This window comes from Oryza glaberrima, chromosome 10 (genome assembly GCF_000147395.1).
Source record: "Oryza glaberrima chromosome 10, OglaRS2, whole genome shotgun sequence".
Lineage (NCBI taxonomy): Eukaryota > Viridiplantae > Streptophyta > Magnoliopsida > Poales > Poaceae > Oryza > Oryza glaberrima.
Genome location: NC_068335.1, coordinates 6,694,030 through 6,712,058, shown reverse-complemented (window position 1 = coordinate 6,712,058; position 18,029 = coordinate 6,694,030). Strand labels below are relative to the sequence as shown.

Genomic DNA, 18,029 nt, shown 5'->3' with positions numbered 1-18,029 from the left:
TAGATTCAGTATCCCAATCTGATCCTTCTTTTTTTTCCCAGTAAAGCAATATTTTATTCTAATTACTCTCTTTTGTAGGACTAACTCCTTTAATTTCATCACATGTTTATTTGGACTACACAAATTCCATGGCGGTTTAGAACCGTCTATGTTGTTGAATTATAGGGGGAAATTTCTTCCATGGTATTCATAACACTAGAAATCCTTTCTTTATTGCTAACTTAACAATTACTATTATGATGCTTTGTTTTTCATTTTTGTGATTATTCATTACCTTGCAACTACCCAACAGCTTTATATTTTATATTGTACCAGGGAAAACTCAAAGTAGTAAACTTGCTTCAATATGAATCATTGCAGATAACTCATATCACTGAGCATATTTCAATGAAGCAATGATTTTATATGCAGCTCATTTTATGAAGATGACGTATCTTGAAATTAAGCAATTAGATGAAAAATTACCGTGAATAATTCCTTGAGGTAAAAAAAGTATCAAAAGTTAGGTGATCCTTTAGGCAGCCCTGTAATTTCACACAGAATTTGTCATTCAGTGAAGTAGTGATTCAGATGGAGAAAAGTTTTAATCATGTGCAACACAGAGTTCCCATGTTTTTTTTTGCTTGATCCTCCAGGCTTCAATAGTTCTTTGTGTAATGATATGATAGATGCTACATATATCCTGTCGTGTCCCTGTCTCCATGAATTTTTTTTACACTAATATTGCTTAAATTCAAAGTTTTAGTAACAATAGTAGGATCTCAAAATTCTTGAATTAACTTAAAATTAATTTAGTGTTTATACACTTCAAGTTCATGCCGATTCATCTATCTTCTTGATAAAACCTCAATCAATAGGTAACATTGATGGTGCATTCTCGGCAGAAGATGGGTGGTGCGGACTTGGGATTGTTATCAGGAATTCAGTAGAGCAGCGGAAGATGGGCGGTGCGGGCTTGGAATTGTTATCAGCAATTCAGCAAAGCAGCGGAGGCGGCGGAAATCCTAGCTTGCTGTGAAGGCCTAAAACTTGCAGTAGAGTGGATTCCATTGCCAGTAGAATTGAACTTGAAACGGATTGTGCAATGGTGGCAGGGAGGCTAACAAACAAAGATCAAGACAAATCCAAGTGGTCTTTCAGATATGTGAGGTTTTGGCTACCATGGCAACTCTTCAGACGATACATGTGCACCATAGAAAAAAGAAGTGTAATAGGATAACTCATTACTTGCTCAATTTAGTGAACGGCTCATTGGGTGGCATGATCGTCCTGTGTTAAGCACATACTGAAACAAGAGTGTAATCATGTCTCTCATTTTTTTTAAAAAAAAACCCTCATAATAAGCCAACTGTTAATAAATCCCATTTTCTCATATGAGAATTAGTTTCAGGTCATCCATTGAATTAGCATTTAATTCTTGAATTTGTAAGTATATATCTTGCGTAACATATATTTGTTATTTTTTAATGTGTCGATGATGTTGGGACTTCCATCTAGGATACATATAAAAAGTAGTAGGGAATGCACCAGGTATTTTTAGCATCGTTTATTATATTCTCTTAGCCCCCATTTATACATTTGTTGTTGGGGTCTTCAACGTATAAATAGCAATTTATCAACCGGCAAACAATTACACAATAAACTTCTTATCTTACCATAAATTTTGAGAGTAGTTTTAACTATCAAAATAGCAGTACAAGACACAATGATTTACGTGAAAAAATATCCTCGGTGTGACGAGTAAAAATCCATGGGACCAACGGTCCACTCCAAGCTTTCACTACAATCAACAATAGGTATAAATAAAGTCTTTTCTATCTAGAAACACATCATAACAACAATTATATCATCAAGTTACACACTTATCATAATCAAAATTAACCATAACAACTAACAAGAGGTATATCAAAAGCAAGTGGAGAAATAGTAGATTTTATCTCCTTTGGTTCTCACCCAAGATCTCTCAAACCACACAGGCAAATTGCATAAAACTTGGCAAAAATGATGGTCTATGAGTCACTTACAAACTGTTGGAGTATGGGCCCCTACAACAGCGAATCAATGGACCCCCACTTGAGTTTATCCCAAGGAGCGGCTACAAAACCAGGAGTTCGCTACGTTAGTAAACGAGACAAAGGTGATTATACAGGCTCGAGCAGCTAGGAAGCATAACACCCTACTTCAATGATGCCTTTTTCTTGGATCTATGGTCGAATCCGAGAGTTACATGAGCTAGTTTTCCTTAGCTAACTTTTGGGTTCGATCCCCTTCAATCCCCTTTGACGGCAGCGTTGGTTTTCCCTTTATAGCCAGTAGGGGAATACCAAAGTGGCTAGTCTCTTACAAATAAACCTGAATACACAAAGCTTAGGTGTGGAAAGCCTTATCGTTTGCTATCAAGTAGACCTGATTATTAGGTCCTAGTGAGCCTCTCCTAGGGGTCACCTAAGAGGTCCTCTGCCTCACCGTGTGTTTTGCATGCATGGACAAGGCTTGAAATAGAAGCTTGTAATGTTGCTGACGTCGATCCTCTTGTCAGCCTTAGGTGAAGAAGAAACGTGCGGAGAGGTTGTAGGCCTGATCGAACAGCAAAACAATCTAGCATGCTGTCTAACAGCCCATGTCCTTCTTCACAGATGTGATGATTATCCCACCTCAATAGGGAAATTGTTATCCTGGTAGAGAGTACCAGTTGCAACATAAATATGGCTGCCCTATGTTGAACTCGTGCAGGCTAAGTTTTTTTTAAAAAATACAGAACAAAATAGAATCAGGCAAGGCTGACCGTGAGTCCACGAGCGCCGCCGATGCGGATGCGGTCCAACTGCAGATCCCAATCAACACGGCACAGCCACCCGCGGACGACCGCCCCCGCCCTCCAGACGCGAACCAACCTCGTCCCGCCCGCCCTCCCCCCGCCTCCCTCTCCATGCCATGCCAGCCTCTGTATATGACGCTGCCCGTTCCCTCCGCTAACGGCGCCACAGACCCCAAAGGTCTGATAAGTCTTTGATTTGCTAGTACCGGCATCGCCTGCTTCGCTTTCGTCACGTTCTTGATTTGGGCGGGCGCGGAGGTATCCGTTTCTTGGCTTGTCTACTGTTTCTTGTTGATGTGCATTACTGTTCTTGGGAGTACGGTGCGTCGATGATTAGATGTTCTTTGTTCTTGGTTGGAAAGGGGGAAGCCTATGTAGTTTAAGTGTTGAGTAAGCGTAATTCGTTCGCAGTTTGGTTCGTTGGGCATTTGGGCCACAGATGTGAGGCGACCTCCTGATTGAGATCTGTAAGGGTGGGATTAGGGAGATAGAGGTAGTAACAGTTTTTGGCTGTATCTTCGAGCAGATCCAACTGTATTCTTGCGTGAAACAATTGCAGAGAATTTGTAGGTTATCATGGAGATTTGTAATTCTGGGATAAGTTTATCGAGTTGATTTTGGGGCTTTAGCATTTTCGTCTCTTGTTTTCTACAGATTTAGAACGGTGCTGAATTTGCAATCTTGGGACCAAGAGGAGAACTACTCTCAATGATGGAAATGGTATTGCCAGTCGCGAATGCTACGGCTGCGGCACTTGCACGGGTTTCTGCTGTGTTCAATGCCCCACTTGCCCGTGCTGTTGTCTTTGGGATTCATATTGATGGTAATGGTCATTTCTCCAGCAGCCAACAACTTCTGGAATGGTGGGAATATTGTGTGCCAGTTAACATATATGCGATGAAATGCTGTGATTTTCAGGACATTTGGTTGTGGAAGGGCTTCTCATTGCTGCCATACTGTTTCAGCTCTCCAGGAAGAGCTACAAACCTCCAAAGAAGCCACTCACTGAGAGGGTGACCTACACTTGTTCTTGCTTAATAATTTTGGAGTAGTTTTTTTTCCGTTTCATTCCATTTCTTCATGCTTCATCAAGTGTGTTGATCAGTTTTTTTTTTCTTTTTCTTTTTGCTCAACAGGAGGTTGATGAGCTCTGTGATGACTGGCAACCGGAGCCTCTATGCCCACCCATCAAGGAAGGAGCACGGATTGACATGCCTACATTAGAAAGGTTCGTTTCAAGCCCCATCCCTCCCAATAAAGTTGACCTTTCTGATTAGTTCTTCATGCCACTGGTTAAGTTTTTTATGCACTTCACCAAAGGCTCTATGTTGGCAATATAGTTTTTGTTTTTCAATGATTGCATGGGTTCAGTTTGCAGCCATTTCATTTAGTAAGGATTAGGAAAGTCGGTATTGTAGACATTGTTGTATATGACAGTATGACCTAACGAGCTTAGAATATGGGGGTTGATCGCCAGAGCTTGTTAGTTCTAGAATTAAATCAAGTTATGATTTGGAGTGCACATAAATATAGCTATGTTGCCCCACTCTCTTTATACCAAGACTTAGAGGATTGAACATTGATATTCTGTTTTTGATCAGTGCTGCTGGACCTCATACAACTGTTGATGGAAAAGAAGTTGTAAACTTTGCATCAGCAAACTACCTTGGTTTGATTGGCAATGAAAAGATAATTGTAAGAACCTTATGCTTTTGCTATTTCTCTTCGTTATTCTTTTAGAACATTTTAGTGATATAAGGAAACTACAGGATTCCTGTGTTGGCTCAGTGGAGAAATATGGTGTTGGATCATGTGGACCACGAGGCTTTTATGGAACTATTGGTTCGTATTTGCTCTGGCTATTTTCAATAATCTATATCCTATGGCCTCAGAAGAAGAACTTAGCCATTTTGTGGTTTGCAGATGTGCACCTTGACTGCGAGAGTAAAATAGCAAATTTCCTGGGAACCCAAGATTCAATCTTGTACTCCTATGGGATATCAACCATCTTCAGTGTAATTCCTGCCTTTTGCAAGAAGGGAGATATCATTGTAGCGTAAGTGAACATTTTTCCCCCTCTTTACACTATTTTAGTAATCTATCCAGTATTTTCTAACGAATCAAGTTGTAAGTGTCATATCATTCTGATATAAAGTGCACATAGTATTTTTAGTGTATTTCTGGAAATTTGTACATTTTTTAATAACGTTTTTCTAAGAATTCCTTTTGTAAAGGGAATATGGTATGATGGAGTCATGGACCTCACTAATGCTTATGTATTATTGACAAGCATACTTGATCTTATAACAACTATGTGTTTCTGAAGCTCATAATTTGTAATTGGTGGTTTTCTTATTTTGCTTTTGTTCCTTGTATCTCTTTTCAATGTTAATATTAAAATTATTAGGTAGTTATTTTCATCCAGTAAAAAATTAATTCCTTATGGTCATATTCTTCGTCAAAATTAATCTTGATATTTACATGCACTGGCACTGCAGTGATGAGGGTGTTCACTGGGCTGTGCAAAATGGTTTACAGCTTTCAAGAAGCACTGTTGTATATTTCAAGCATAATGACATGGCTTCACTTGCGAGCATTTTGGAAAAACTAACTCATGGAAACAAACATACAGAAAAGATTAGGCGCTATATTGTTGTGGAAGCTATTTACCAGGTTTGCCGCTTTCTCAGTTGTTATTCTTGAGAAATACAGTGTTGTACTCTTGATCTTTTATTTTATTTGAGAATTTTTCTCTGCCCTTGAAAACATAATGCCAATCGGTTGCATCTTCAAAGTGATAAATTCAAGACCACAACATAAAGGCGCCTTGTGTTCCTCTGCCAAAATGTATCAAACCAAAATACGATAATACCAATGTGATCTGCCTACTATTCAGTTGGTTAGAAACCAAATTTTGTTACCTACTCCCTCCGTCCCCTAATATAAGGGAGTTAAACATTTTGCTTGCACTGTTTAACCATTCGTCTTATTTAAAAATTTTTGGAATTATTATTTATTTTATTTTTGACTTACTTTATTACCTAAAGTACTTTAAGCACAACTTTTAGTTTTTTATATTTGCATAAATTTTTTGAATAAGACGAGTGGTCAAACAATGCAAGCAAAATGTCAAAATCCCTTATATTAGGTGACGGAGGGACTAAAAATTTTGCAGCATTCAATTTATCTGAATGCCAAAACATTAGCGAGTGATAAAATATGAAAGTGCTCACATTTTCTTCCCAAATACAAGCATAGCCAAGTCCCATGCCCTGCTGCTTTGGCAAAAAGAGAGACTGCACATTGTGCACTTAATTTTATGCATGTAAAACATGTTTATTTTTAGTTTGAAAAAAAAATCTGGCCCACTTCTTTAACTTAAGTCGTATTCATATTTTATTCGATCTATATGATAAAATCTGCTAAAACAGTTCACTGCATATTATACACTGGTTGAATTATTTGTGAAGCCTTCTTACTATTGTTCTGGATGCAGAATTCTGGCCAAATTGCTCCCTTGGATGAGATAGTTCGGTTGAAGGAGAAATACCGGTTTCGTGTTATATTGGAGGAGAGCCATTCTTTTGGTGTTCTTGGCAAGTCTGGACGTGGCCTTGCTGAACACTATGGAGTTCCTGTGAGTGCTCCCTCTTTCTTTTCATATACTTTACAACAATAAAAATGAAACAACAAATAAAGGACTGGGCAGTTATAATCAATGGCTTAGTGGACAACTGCAATTTGTATTAAGAAAATCTGCCTCATTGACTAGCATAGTTTGCTTTACAGTTGGTTCTACTGGTTTCTAAGTAATCTTTGACCTGTGCAGGTGGAAAAAATAGACATTATTACTGCTGGAATGGGAAATGCGTTAGCTACCGATGGTGGTTTTTGTACAGGAAGTGTCAGAGTTGTTGATCATCAGGTTGGTACCACATGAGATCAATAGCATCTTGATGATGGTGTAGAAATTCTTGCATCTTCAGTATTTTTAACTGGCTGCACTGTTGTTATCTTGCAGCGTCTAAGCAGCTCTGGTTATGTTTTTTCTGCCTCGTTGCCACCATACCTTGCTAGTGCAGCAATGTCTGCTGTGAACCACCTGGAGGAGAACCCATCAGTTCTTGCCAATCTAAGATCAAACATCGCCCTTCTGCATAAAGGTCACTGATTCTCTTGGCACCTTTATTGCATAATTTTACTATTTCTTGCTTCCATTAACGTGCTGAACATAGTGCATTAGTAATATGTTACTAAACCTAGATTAAAACTGTGGTTTATTTACAATGAGCTATAATTGAAGTACTGAAAACACTAAATGTTTAGCGTAATTATTCTTCTGCAGTATTTTGATGTACTTGAATGTCTGGCATACTTCCCTAGTATATTTGTCCCTCCACTTATCTTTTTATTTGCATTTGATGTGCAGAGTTGTCAGATATACCCGGGCTCGAAATTGCTAGCAATATCTTGTCACCTATTGTCTTTCTCAAATTGAAGACACCAACCGGTTCTGCTGTTGCTGACCTGGAACTCCTTGAGATTATTGCAGAGAAGGTATTTAGGGGGTTTGGATTTAATAACTTCCCCAAAAGCACTTGAATTATGTAATAATGTATTTTACATAATATTATTTTTCAACAGGTCTTGATGGAAGATTCAGTCTTCATTGCAGCAACAAAGAGGTCGAGTTTGGACAAGTGTCGGCTCCCGGTTGGAATCCGCTTATTCGTGTCAGCTGGTCACACTGAATCTGACATCTTCAAAGTATCTGCATCCCTGAAGAGGGTTGCAGCATCAGTTGTCTAGTGAGTTTATACGGCTGTTGAGCGACTGTTGATCTCAGCTTCTTACATGATGTGTCCTACATTTAGGTACATAATTTGTATGTTCATCGATCTGGCGCAATTCATTGTCATATTTACCAAGAATACAAATAAGATTTTGTAGCATAGTTTGAATTAAGGATCTGATAGCTTCGCTCTTGTGTAGTATATGTGTGCATTGGCTGATTTCTTCAACCGTCTAGCACTACTACATTGCTTACATAGTGATGTAGTTTTCTCATTTTCTCTCCTCTGTCAAGAACTCTTGAAAGTAGTAGTGAAAAAATGGATAAATTGTATTGTGACAATGAGCTATAGAAAATAGTGACAGTCAAGTGAACGTGAGCATGCAAATTTGTCCTACATGGTTGATGTGACATCCTGGCCCAATTAGAATTTAGTTGTGGCCCATAAGAGCTGTATACGTATGTTTAGTACTATCTTGCTAGTTTAGCAAGAGTAGAACCAACTTATAGTTTAGCAAGAGTAGAACCAACTTATAAGAGCTTATCCCTCCAATCATATCACTCTCGGGTTAACCCTTTTACACGAAGCAGGACGAAAGTGTAAGTTGGGTGGTATGTGTAAGTGGGCCTACTCGTCGGATGGGATGCCTACACGGTTTTGGAGGAGGGTCAGTAATGGGGTTAGATGGTGTGGTTCTGTACTAAAGTGTAAGTGGACCCGTTCGTCGGATGAGCAGGCTACGCGGTTATGGAGTGAAGGGTCAGAGCCGATCTTATCCCTCCAACCATATCACTCTCGAGTTAACTCTTTTACACGAAGCGGTTCTAGAGGGAGGGCTGTTACAATGAAAGTGTTAAGTGGGCCCGCCCGTCGGATGAGCAGGCTACGCGGTTTCTGGAGCGGAGGATCAGAGATGACCTTATCCCTCCAACTATATCACTCCCGAGTTAACCCTTTTACATGAAGCAGTTCTGGAGGGAGGGCTGTTACAACGAAAGTGTAAGTGGTGGTGGTATGTGTAAGTGGGCTTGCCCGTCGGATGAGCAGGCTACGCAGTTCTGGGCCTGCCCGTCGGATGAGCAGTCTACGCAGTTCTGGAGTGGTGGGTCAGAGCCGACCTTATCCCTCCAACCATATCGCTCCCGAGTTAACCCTTTTACACGAAGCGAATATGAAGCGGTTCTGAAGGGAGTGCTGTTAGAATTGACATAGATGGTTAGATGGTGTGGCTCTGTGCTTAACTCATATGGTCCAAATTATATATTTGACGTAGGTATCCTTAGTTTTTTTTTTTTGGAAAAAGTCCAAATAACGCTTTAAACTTTAGATGAAAGTCCATCTAGCACCCTAAACTTTGAAACCGGATATTCAACCGCCTAAACTTTACAATACCGTTTATATAACCCCTTAAAATGATTTTTCATAGTGGTTTTTATCTAATTTGTATATGATTTGAGTGAGTTTGATCACATATCATACACTTTGGACATATATATATATATATATATATATATATATATATATATATATATATATATATATATATATATTAAAATTTTGACTTAAATCTTTCATTTTGCTTTTTATTAGGTCATTAGCTCTCACTTACAAACAAATACCAACATAATAATAGTATGATATCACTATATAAGAATAAATTGATGACTTATAACTGATCATATGCAAATATATTATACGAGTTATTCGAAATTGTTTGTTTAAGCCTCCAAATATACAAAACCATCATCCAAAACCATCTCGGGGGTAATATGGATGGCATGATAAAGTTCAGGGGGTTGGATGTCCCGTTTTAAAGCTTACGGTGCTTGACGGACTTCTATATAAAGTTTAGGAGGGTATTTGAACTTTTTCCTATTTTTTTAGCTTAAACATGCAATGTAGGATTGGGGAAACACATGAACATAACGTTGTGCCACATTGCACTCATACGAAGAAGGAACAGGAAGTAGGACCTCACGCTTGTTTCCTCCAAAATTCTAATGTATCGACCCATTTGGCCATTTCAATGGAACTAGTTTATATATATAGTTGCGCATTTGCATGACTATAATCATCTTGTTATTAAATTTGTCACTACTACAAATAAGATTTTTCCAAACGGGCATTTTGATTTTTCCGTGCGGTTGTTCGGCCCGCTTGCAGCTAATCGTCAGGGAAAATCGGTATTTTCGCGTGCGGGCAGATTATCCCGTGCGGTTGTGTTATACCGACCGCACGGAATAAAAAAAACCAAAAAAAAAAAGCGAATTCGGTCGCTCGCCGCCGCCGCCTTGTCAACGTCGTCATCTGGGTCCTTGTTAACGACCAAATTTGGTAATCTAAGGATCGGATGTAAAGGAGAAATCGAGGTGGAATCGAGATAGAGATTGTGCCAGAAACAGAGTAAGAATCGGCTGGAGTCCAAATCGGCTACGACCAAGATCGGCTGAATCCGAGTCAGACTGGGTGAGCCGATACAACCAATTCCGACGAGACGACTCGGTATACATTATCGGGTTAAGTTAATGTGCTTCGTGATAATTGCCACACATGGATAGAGTCCTGAGAAGGCAATTGTATATATTAATTAGGATATTCTATGTAATTTCCTTAGATATATAGTTAGGCAAAAGTTTGCCGTAAAGACTTATGGTATCTTAGAGTTTGTTAGGGATAAGAGTCGTGTCCGATGTGGACATAGTTTGTAATTCTCGGGTATAAATAGACCCCGAAACTTATGTAATCAATGAACACACGTTCAATACAATCTTGGCGCATCGCCACCCTTTTACTTTCGTTTTGTTTCGACGAGTTCTTGCTTTCGGGTTGAGCTGCATCGATTTCGATCTTCAACAAGAGGTAAAACTTGTTATGGCGGCTTGCGTTCTCGGGATTAGTGCTTCCATCTTTATGATACTCTAATCTTGTTTATGTAATTCATCGAGTTATCATATATCTTACATAATCTCTGTCAATATCGCTATCTAACCTACAATCGGCTAACATCTGTCGGTAGAAGGCAGCCGATTAGGTTAGATATCGATATTAACTTAGATTATATAGGATATCCACTACTCTATGAAACTTCCAATGGCTTGATTGTCTAGATATTGTCCTTCTTTTTATTCTTATAGCTGCATCAGTTGGGTTTGATCTAGTCGTGATTAGAATCTCAATCTTTAGCCTGCTTCTTGGTTGACGATTAGGGTAGTATCGGGGTTTCAGCCGATCTTACCTGATTTAACTATATTTACTCTACATGCTTCGTTGACATGTTAAATCTGCCCTTTATGTTAAGATCTCATTGCATTTAAGTATATTAGGCCTGTGTTTGATATATTCTACTTGCTTTAATATCTTAATATAGAGTGGTATCGGAGTATTAGCCGATACATGCTAGATCTATCTGATCGGCTATGCTATGAACATATATAGTCCCATTATTAATATATATTTCGATCTAAGTGATTTATACTGTCTCGGCATGGCGACCGATATATCCCAATCACTTGATTTAATTATATATCAATATAAGGAGTATATATTGTTAATATCTACAGCCGATCGAGTAGATTTAGTTCCTTCTTATTTATTCATGACTGCGGATCGATACATATATGACATCGGCTCAAAGATAAATGATATGTCATCGGCACTTAGCCGATCGACTATCGTTTATGGGTTTAACCGTGGTTTCTTTGTCTTTGTTTCTTGTTGATTGCAGGATCAAATCAACTAGCACGCTAGCATACCCGAAGGCGAGTATTGGACCTGCACTGGAGTTAAGCAGATCTCCCAGGCCTCGTGTTTTACGTCAACACGCTTTTGGCACACCTAGTGGGACAGATCAGAAGTCAGAATCACAACAACAGCTTTTCCCCATGGCCGAGAAACCGCCAGCATCGCCGTCCTCGGCTGGTGAACCTGGCTCTGTTAAAGCTAAGATCCATAAGCTGGGTCTATCTGAGGTTGATGAAGGCAACATTGTGCCCGTCACTATGGATAAGTTGACACCTGATTAGCAAAAGGATCTTGAGGCAATGATGCAGCAAGCACGGAATCAGTTCTTGAGCTCATTTACGGAGACCCGCAAGGGAACACTTGTTCAGAAGTATAAAGTAAAAGTAATTGCTGATGTTCCTGGGACAGGTTCTTCTAAGGATGGAGAAGTGAAACAAGCTCCAGATGGCGCGACTCAACCGAGTAATAAAGGTGCTGCAGATGGTTCTCGAGGAGATCAAGATGATGGCTCTCAAGGAGTTCAGGGTGTTGGTTCTCAAGGAACTCAAGGTGATGGTGTTCAGGGATTTCAAGGTGGAGGTCTTAATCAAGATGGCAATACAACACAGTTACAGTTTAACAACTTCCAGGATCAGGTTGATTATGCCATGCACCATGCTTTGATCAATCAATCTGGAATATTAGTCAACACTTTGTCAAACATGGTGAAGACAATGGTTGATGGTTCAATGGCTGAATATCAGGCTACAGGACCAGTTTATCTACCAGGAGGGGTATTCCCGAATTATCGGCCATTGATCACTGATAATCAGCCAGTTGCCAGTTGTTCAATCAATTCCTCCAAATGCACCACCAGCTCAGCCGATGGCACCATTATCGGCTCCTGCACCTGCTGCACCATCATTAGCACCATGTCAATTGGTGAATGATTGTTGGTGAGAGAGCAACCACAACATAGTGGGCAGAATGTGAATCGGCTAACTCAAGACCAGGTTGCGGCTATGTTTTTATCACCTCCACCTACTGTTGATCCAACCCAGCAGCAGCCGATTCAGCAAACACCACCAAGGCAGCAGGTTGTGCAGCCGATTCAACAAACGCCACCAATCCAACAGGTTGTGCAGCCAATTCAGCAGACGCCACCGAGGCAGCAGGTTATTCAGCCGATTCAGCAAACGCCATTAAGGCAACAAGCTATTCAGCCGATTCAGCAGCAAGGCTTGATGAATGCATCGGCTGGATTTGTAACACTTGACAATCAGCCAAGGCAGCATGCTGCGAATCAAGTTGTTCAAGAGCACTTGGTTCATCATGTACAGCCAGATCAGACGGTGATACCTCAAGTTGTCCCCGAGCATTTGGTGCACAATATTCAGCCAAATTTTCAAAATTACCAGGGGGGCAATGTGAATTATCAATATCAGCCTCCTTCACCGCAAGTTCAATACCAGCAGGGAGGATCGGCTCAACCCCAGTTTGCTCCTCAATACAATCAATTCGAGCTCATGCCACATCAACCTCAAGGAGTACCTCAGCAACGACCATGAGCCGATATGATTGCGGATGTGATAAAGGAGCAGTTTGGGCTCAAGCCGAAAGACGCTGGAAATTTGTATCGGCAACCTTACCCTGAATGGTTTGAGAGAGTCCCTCTACCTAACCGGTTCAAGGTTCCAGACTTTTCAAAATTCTCAGGGCAGGATAGTATGTCAACTTATAAACACGTTAGCCGATTTTTAGCTCAGTGTGGCGAAGCATCGGCTGTGGATGCCTTGAGGGTTAGGTTGTTCCGGTTGTCTTTGTCTGGATCGGCTTTCATTTGGTTTTCTTCTTTGCCATGTGGATCAATCAACAGTTGGTCCGATTTGGAGAAGCATTTTCATAGCTATTTCTACAGTGGGATTCATGAGATGAAACTGTCTGATCTTACAGCGAGCAAGCAGAGACATGATGAGCCTGTGCATGAGTATATTCAGAGATTCAGAGAGATGAGGAATAAGTGCTACAGCTTGAGTTTAACTGATGCCCAGTTAGCCGATTTGGCTTTTCAGGGTATGATTGCTCCGATCAGGGAGAAGTTCTCGTCTCAAGATTTTGATAGCTTGTCACATCTTGCACAGAAGGTAACCTTGCATGAACAGAGGTTTGCAGAAGCTAGGAAGAACTTTAAAAAGGTTAATCATGTCTGTCCCTACATATATGGATTGGATGATGATGATGACTATGAGATAGCAGCAGCCGAATGGGTGAGAAGTAAAAAGGTTATACCATGCCAATGGGTAAAGAATTCTGGAAAAGAGGAGAGGTATGACTTTGATATTACCAAGGCTAATAAGATTTTTGATTTGTTACTTCGAGAGAAACAGATTCAAATTCCTGCTGGTCATACAATCCCATCAGCTGAAGAATTGAGCAAGAGAAGGTATTGCAAGTGGCATAATTCTGGGTCTCATTCCACCAATGATTGCAAGGTCTTCAGGCAGCAAATCCAAGCAGCTATTGAGGGAGGCAAAATCAAATTTGATGATTCTAAGAGGCCGATGAAGGTTGATGGCAATCCTTTTCCTATCAATATGGTCCACACAGCTGGCCGAACAGCCGATGGAGGTCATGCAAGAGGTTTTCAGGTGAATTCGGCTAAAATTATCAACAAGTATCAGAAGAAGTATGACAAACAGCAGGAGAGACATTACGAGGAAGGTGATGACGGTTTTGATCCTCATTGGGGCTGCGAGTTCTTTAGATTTTGCTGGAATGAGGGTATGAGGCTGCCATCTATTGAGGACTGTCCTGAGTGCGGTAATGTTGCAGAAAGTACAAGCCGATCGTATAATAGAAGCAATCGGCTAAAGCAGACAAGGGTTCCTGTTCATCAAAGGTTGGGCCCGGTGAACCAAGATTGTAACCAAGAGGACAATGAAGACAAGAAGACTCAATGGTGTCCTTCTGGTATCTTTACAAAGAATCAGAAAAGAAGGGTTCAAAGATTGAGGAACAGGGAGCACTTTCAGGAGGTCGAACAGGAAATCAATCATCGCCTAAAGAAAACGAAGCCGAGGCAGGAGTGGCGCGTTAAGAATCAAGCTCCTGTAGCTGATGAGCCCACAGCCGATGAAGCAAAGAGATTGCCTAAAGGGAAAAGTGTTGTAACTGTATCGGTTAACATGGTTTTCACATTGCCTGCTGAATTTGGGGTCAAGCAAGCCGATGTCGATAAAGTTGAAGAGGAATCGGCTAAGTTGATTTTATCACCAGAACAAGCAGTCTTCGAGAAGCCGGAAGGAACAGAGAATCGGCATCTTAAACCATTATATATAAATGGCTATGTCAATGGGAAGCCGATGTCCAAGATGATAGTCGATGGTGGAGCTGCAGTAAATCTGATGCCTTATGCTACATTCAGGAAGTTGGGCAGAAACGCTGAAGATCTCATCAAGACAAACATGGTGCTCAAGGATTTTGGTGGCAATCCATCAGAAAATAAAGGAGTTTTGAATGTGGAACTAACCGTCGGCAGCAAAACTATCCCTACAACGTTCTTTGTCATCGATGGGAAGGGTTTCTACAGCTTGTTGCTTGGAAGGGATTGGATTCATGCCAATTGTTGTATTCATTCAACCATGCATCAATGATTGATTCAGTGGCAAGGTGACAAGATTGAAATTGTGCCAGTCGACAGGTCAGTCAAATTTTGCCAATGCCGATTTAGCTCTTTGGGAGATGGATGGTCTTGATTGTTTATCTGGAAAAGTTTGGGATGGAGATTTTCTAAAAGTGTCCGATTCTGATATACAACCAATTGAAGATGGAGAGCCCAAGCTATTGTTTTGAGGGCATCGTGGAGGGTTCAAACATCTACACTAAGGACACTGTAGATGATCTGATGACAAACAAGGACAGGGTTTCATGTCGGCCGATGATTTGGAAGAAATTGACATAGGTCCAGGTGATCAACCAAGGCCAACATTTATTAGTAAGAATTTATCTTCGGAATTCAGAACCAAGTTGATAGAGCTGTTAAAGGAATTTAGAGATTGCTTCGCTTGGGAGTATTATGAGATGCCCGGACTCAGCCAATCGATTGTTGAACATCGGCTACCTATCAAACTAGGGGTTAGGCCACACCAACAACCTTCGAGAAGATGCAAAGCCGATATGCTCGAACCTGTCAAGGCTGAGATTAAACGTTTATATGATGCTGGTTTTATTCGTCCTTGCTGGTATGCTGAGTCGGTTTCTAGTATAGTTCCTGTTATCAAGAAGAACGGCAAAGTGAGGGTATGCATTGGCTTCAGAGATTTAAATAAAGCTACCCCAAAGGACGAGTATCCAATGCCAGTAGCCGATCAGCTGGTTGATGCTGCTTTAGGACACAAGATTTTGATTATTATGGATGGTAATGCAGGGTACAATCAGATCTTTATGGCCGAAGAAGATATTCATAGGACAACTTTTAGGTGTCCTGGTGCAACCGGCTTATTTGAGTGGGTTGTAATGACTTTTGGTTTGAAAAGTGCTGGGGCTACATATCAAAGAGCTATGAATTATATATATCATGATCTGATCGGCTGGTTGGTTGAAGTCTACATTGATGATGTGGTTGTTAAATCTAAAGAGATAGAAGACCATATAGCTGATTTGAGGAAGGTTTTTGAGAGAACTAGGAAATATGGCTTGAAAATGAACCCAACAAAATGTGCTTTCGGTGTATCGGCTGGCCAGTTTTTGGGATTTCTTGTTCATGAGAGGGGAATTGAGATTACTCAAAGGAGTGTTAATGCAATCAAGAAGATTCAGCCTCCAGAGAACAAGACAGAGTTGCAGGAGATGATCGGCAAGATAAATTTTGTTAGTAGGTTTATTTCTAATTTATCTGGAAAATTGGAGCCTCTTACATCATTGTTAAGATTGAAAGCCGATCAACAGTTGACTTGGGGGGGGGGCAGAGCAACAGAAAGCTTTGGACAATATTAAGGAATATCTTAGCTCTCCTCTAGTTTTGATTCCTCCACAGAAGGGGATACCTTTTAGGTTATATCTGTCGGCCGGTGAGAAGTCAATCGGCTCGGTCTTGATTCAGGAGCTCGAAGGGAAAGAAAGAGTTGTGTTCTACTTGAGTCGTCGGCTCTTGGATGCAGAAACTAGATATTCCCCTGTGGAGAAGTTGTGCTTGTGCTTATATTTTTCGTGTACAAGGTTAAGGCATTATCTATTGTCCAACGAATGCACTGTCATATTGAAAGCCGATGTTGTTAAATACATGTTATCGGCTCCAATTTTGAAAGGAAGGGTTGGAAAATGGATATTTTCTTTAACTGAGTTTGATCTTCGGTATGAGTCACCGAAGGCGAGTTTTGGACTTGCACTGGAGTTAAGCAGATCTCCCAAGCCTCGTGTTTTACGTCAACACGCTTTTGGCACGCTATAGCCGATTTCATTGTTGATCATCGTGATGATTCAATCGGCTCAGTTGAGATTGTGCCATGGACTTTATTCTTTGATGGATCAGTATGTACTCATGGTTGTGGCATCGGCTTGGTTATAATTTCCCCTCGGGGGGCATGTTTTGAGTTTGCTTACACAATTAAACCTTATGCGACCAATAATCACGCTGAGTATGAGGCAGTTCTCAAAGGGTTGCGGTTACTCAAGGAAGTCGAAGCCGATGCTATCGAAATTATGGGGGATTCATTGTTAGTAATTAGTCAATTGGCAGGAGAATATGAGTGCAAGAATGATACGTTGATAGTTTATAATGAGAAGTGCCAAGAACTAATGAAGGAATTTCAGCTGGTTACTTTGAGAAGTGCCGATGATCAAAGATGTTAAGGTTGAAGTTGTTGCAATAACAGCCGATGATTGGAGATATGATGTACATCAATATTTACAGAATCCATCTCAATCAGCTTCTCGGAAATTGAGATATAAAGCGTTGAAGTATACTTTATTGGATGATGAGCTCTATTATCGGACGATTGATGGGGGTATTGCTTAAGTGTTTGAGTACCGATCAGGCTAAGGTTGCAATCGGAGAAGTTCATGAAGGGATTTGTGGTACTCATCAATCGGCTCATAAGATGAAGTGGTTGCTTCGACGTGCATGGTATTTTTGGCCGACAATGCTGAAGGATTGTTTCAAATATTACAAGGGATGTTAAGATTGTCAGAAATTTGGGGCGATCCAGAGAGCACCGGTGTCGGCTATGAATCCTATCATTAAGCCATGGCTATTTAGATGTTGGGGAATTGATATGATCGGCATGATTAATCCACCATCAAGTAAAGGGCATAAGTTTATATTGGTGGCAACTGATTATTTTACGAAGTGGGTAGATGCGATTCCTTTGAAGAAGGCTGATTCTGGGGATGCTATACAATTTGTTCAAGAACATATAATCTATCGATTTGGTATTTCTCAAACCATTACGACAGACCAGGGTTCAATTTTCGTGTCCGATGAGTTTGTTCAGTTTGCCGATAGCATGGGTATCAAATTGTTGAATTTTTCACCGTATTATGCACAAGCTAATGGGCAGGCCGAGGCATCTAACAAGAGCTTGATCAAATTAATTAAGAGAAAAATTTCTGATTATCCTCGGCAATGGCATACTCGATTGGCCGAAGCATTGTGATCTTATCGAATGGCTTGTCATGGATCGATCCAAGTCCCTCCTTAT

The 18,029-nt window shown here is 40.5% G+C and overlaps 1 protein-coding gene across 1 annotated transcript; it reads left to right on the top strand.

Annotated features, from left to right (window-relative positions):
* Positions 1–2,884: 2,884 nt before the first annotated feature.
* On the top strand, positions 2,885–7,783 carry LOC127785722 (long chain base biosynthesis protein 1c). Its single transcript, XM_052313123.1, has 13 exons — positions 2,885–3,076; positions 3,473–3,641; positions 3,737–3,831; positions 3,955–4,046; positions 4,420–4,513; positions 4,588–4,660; positions 4,742–4,874; positions 5,317–5,491; positions 6,315–6,455; positions 6,648–6,743; positions 6,840–6,981; positions 7,248–7,375; positions 7,463–7,783. Exons 2-13 carry the CDS (start codon positions 3,527–3,529, stop codon positions 7,625–7,627), a joined length of 1,449 nt encoding a protein of 482 aa, XP_052169083.1. The 5' UTR covers positions 2,885–3,076; positions 3,473–3,526; the 3' UTR covers positions 7,628–7,783.
* Positions 7,784–18,029: the final 10,246 nt, after the last annotated feature.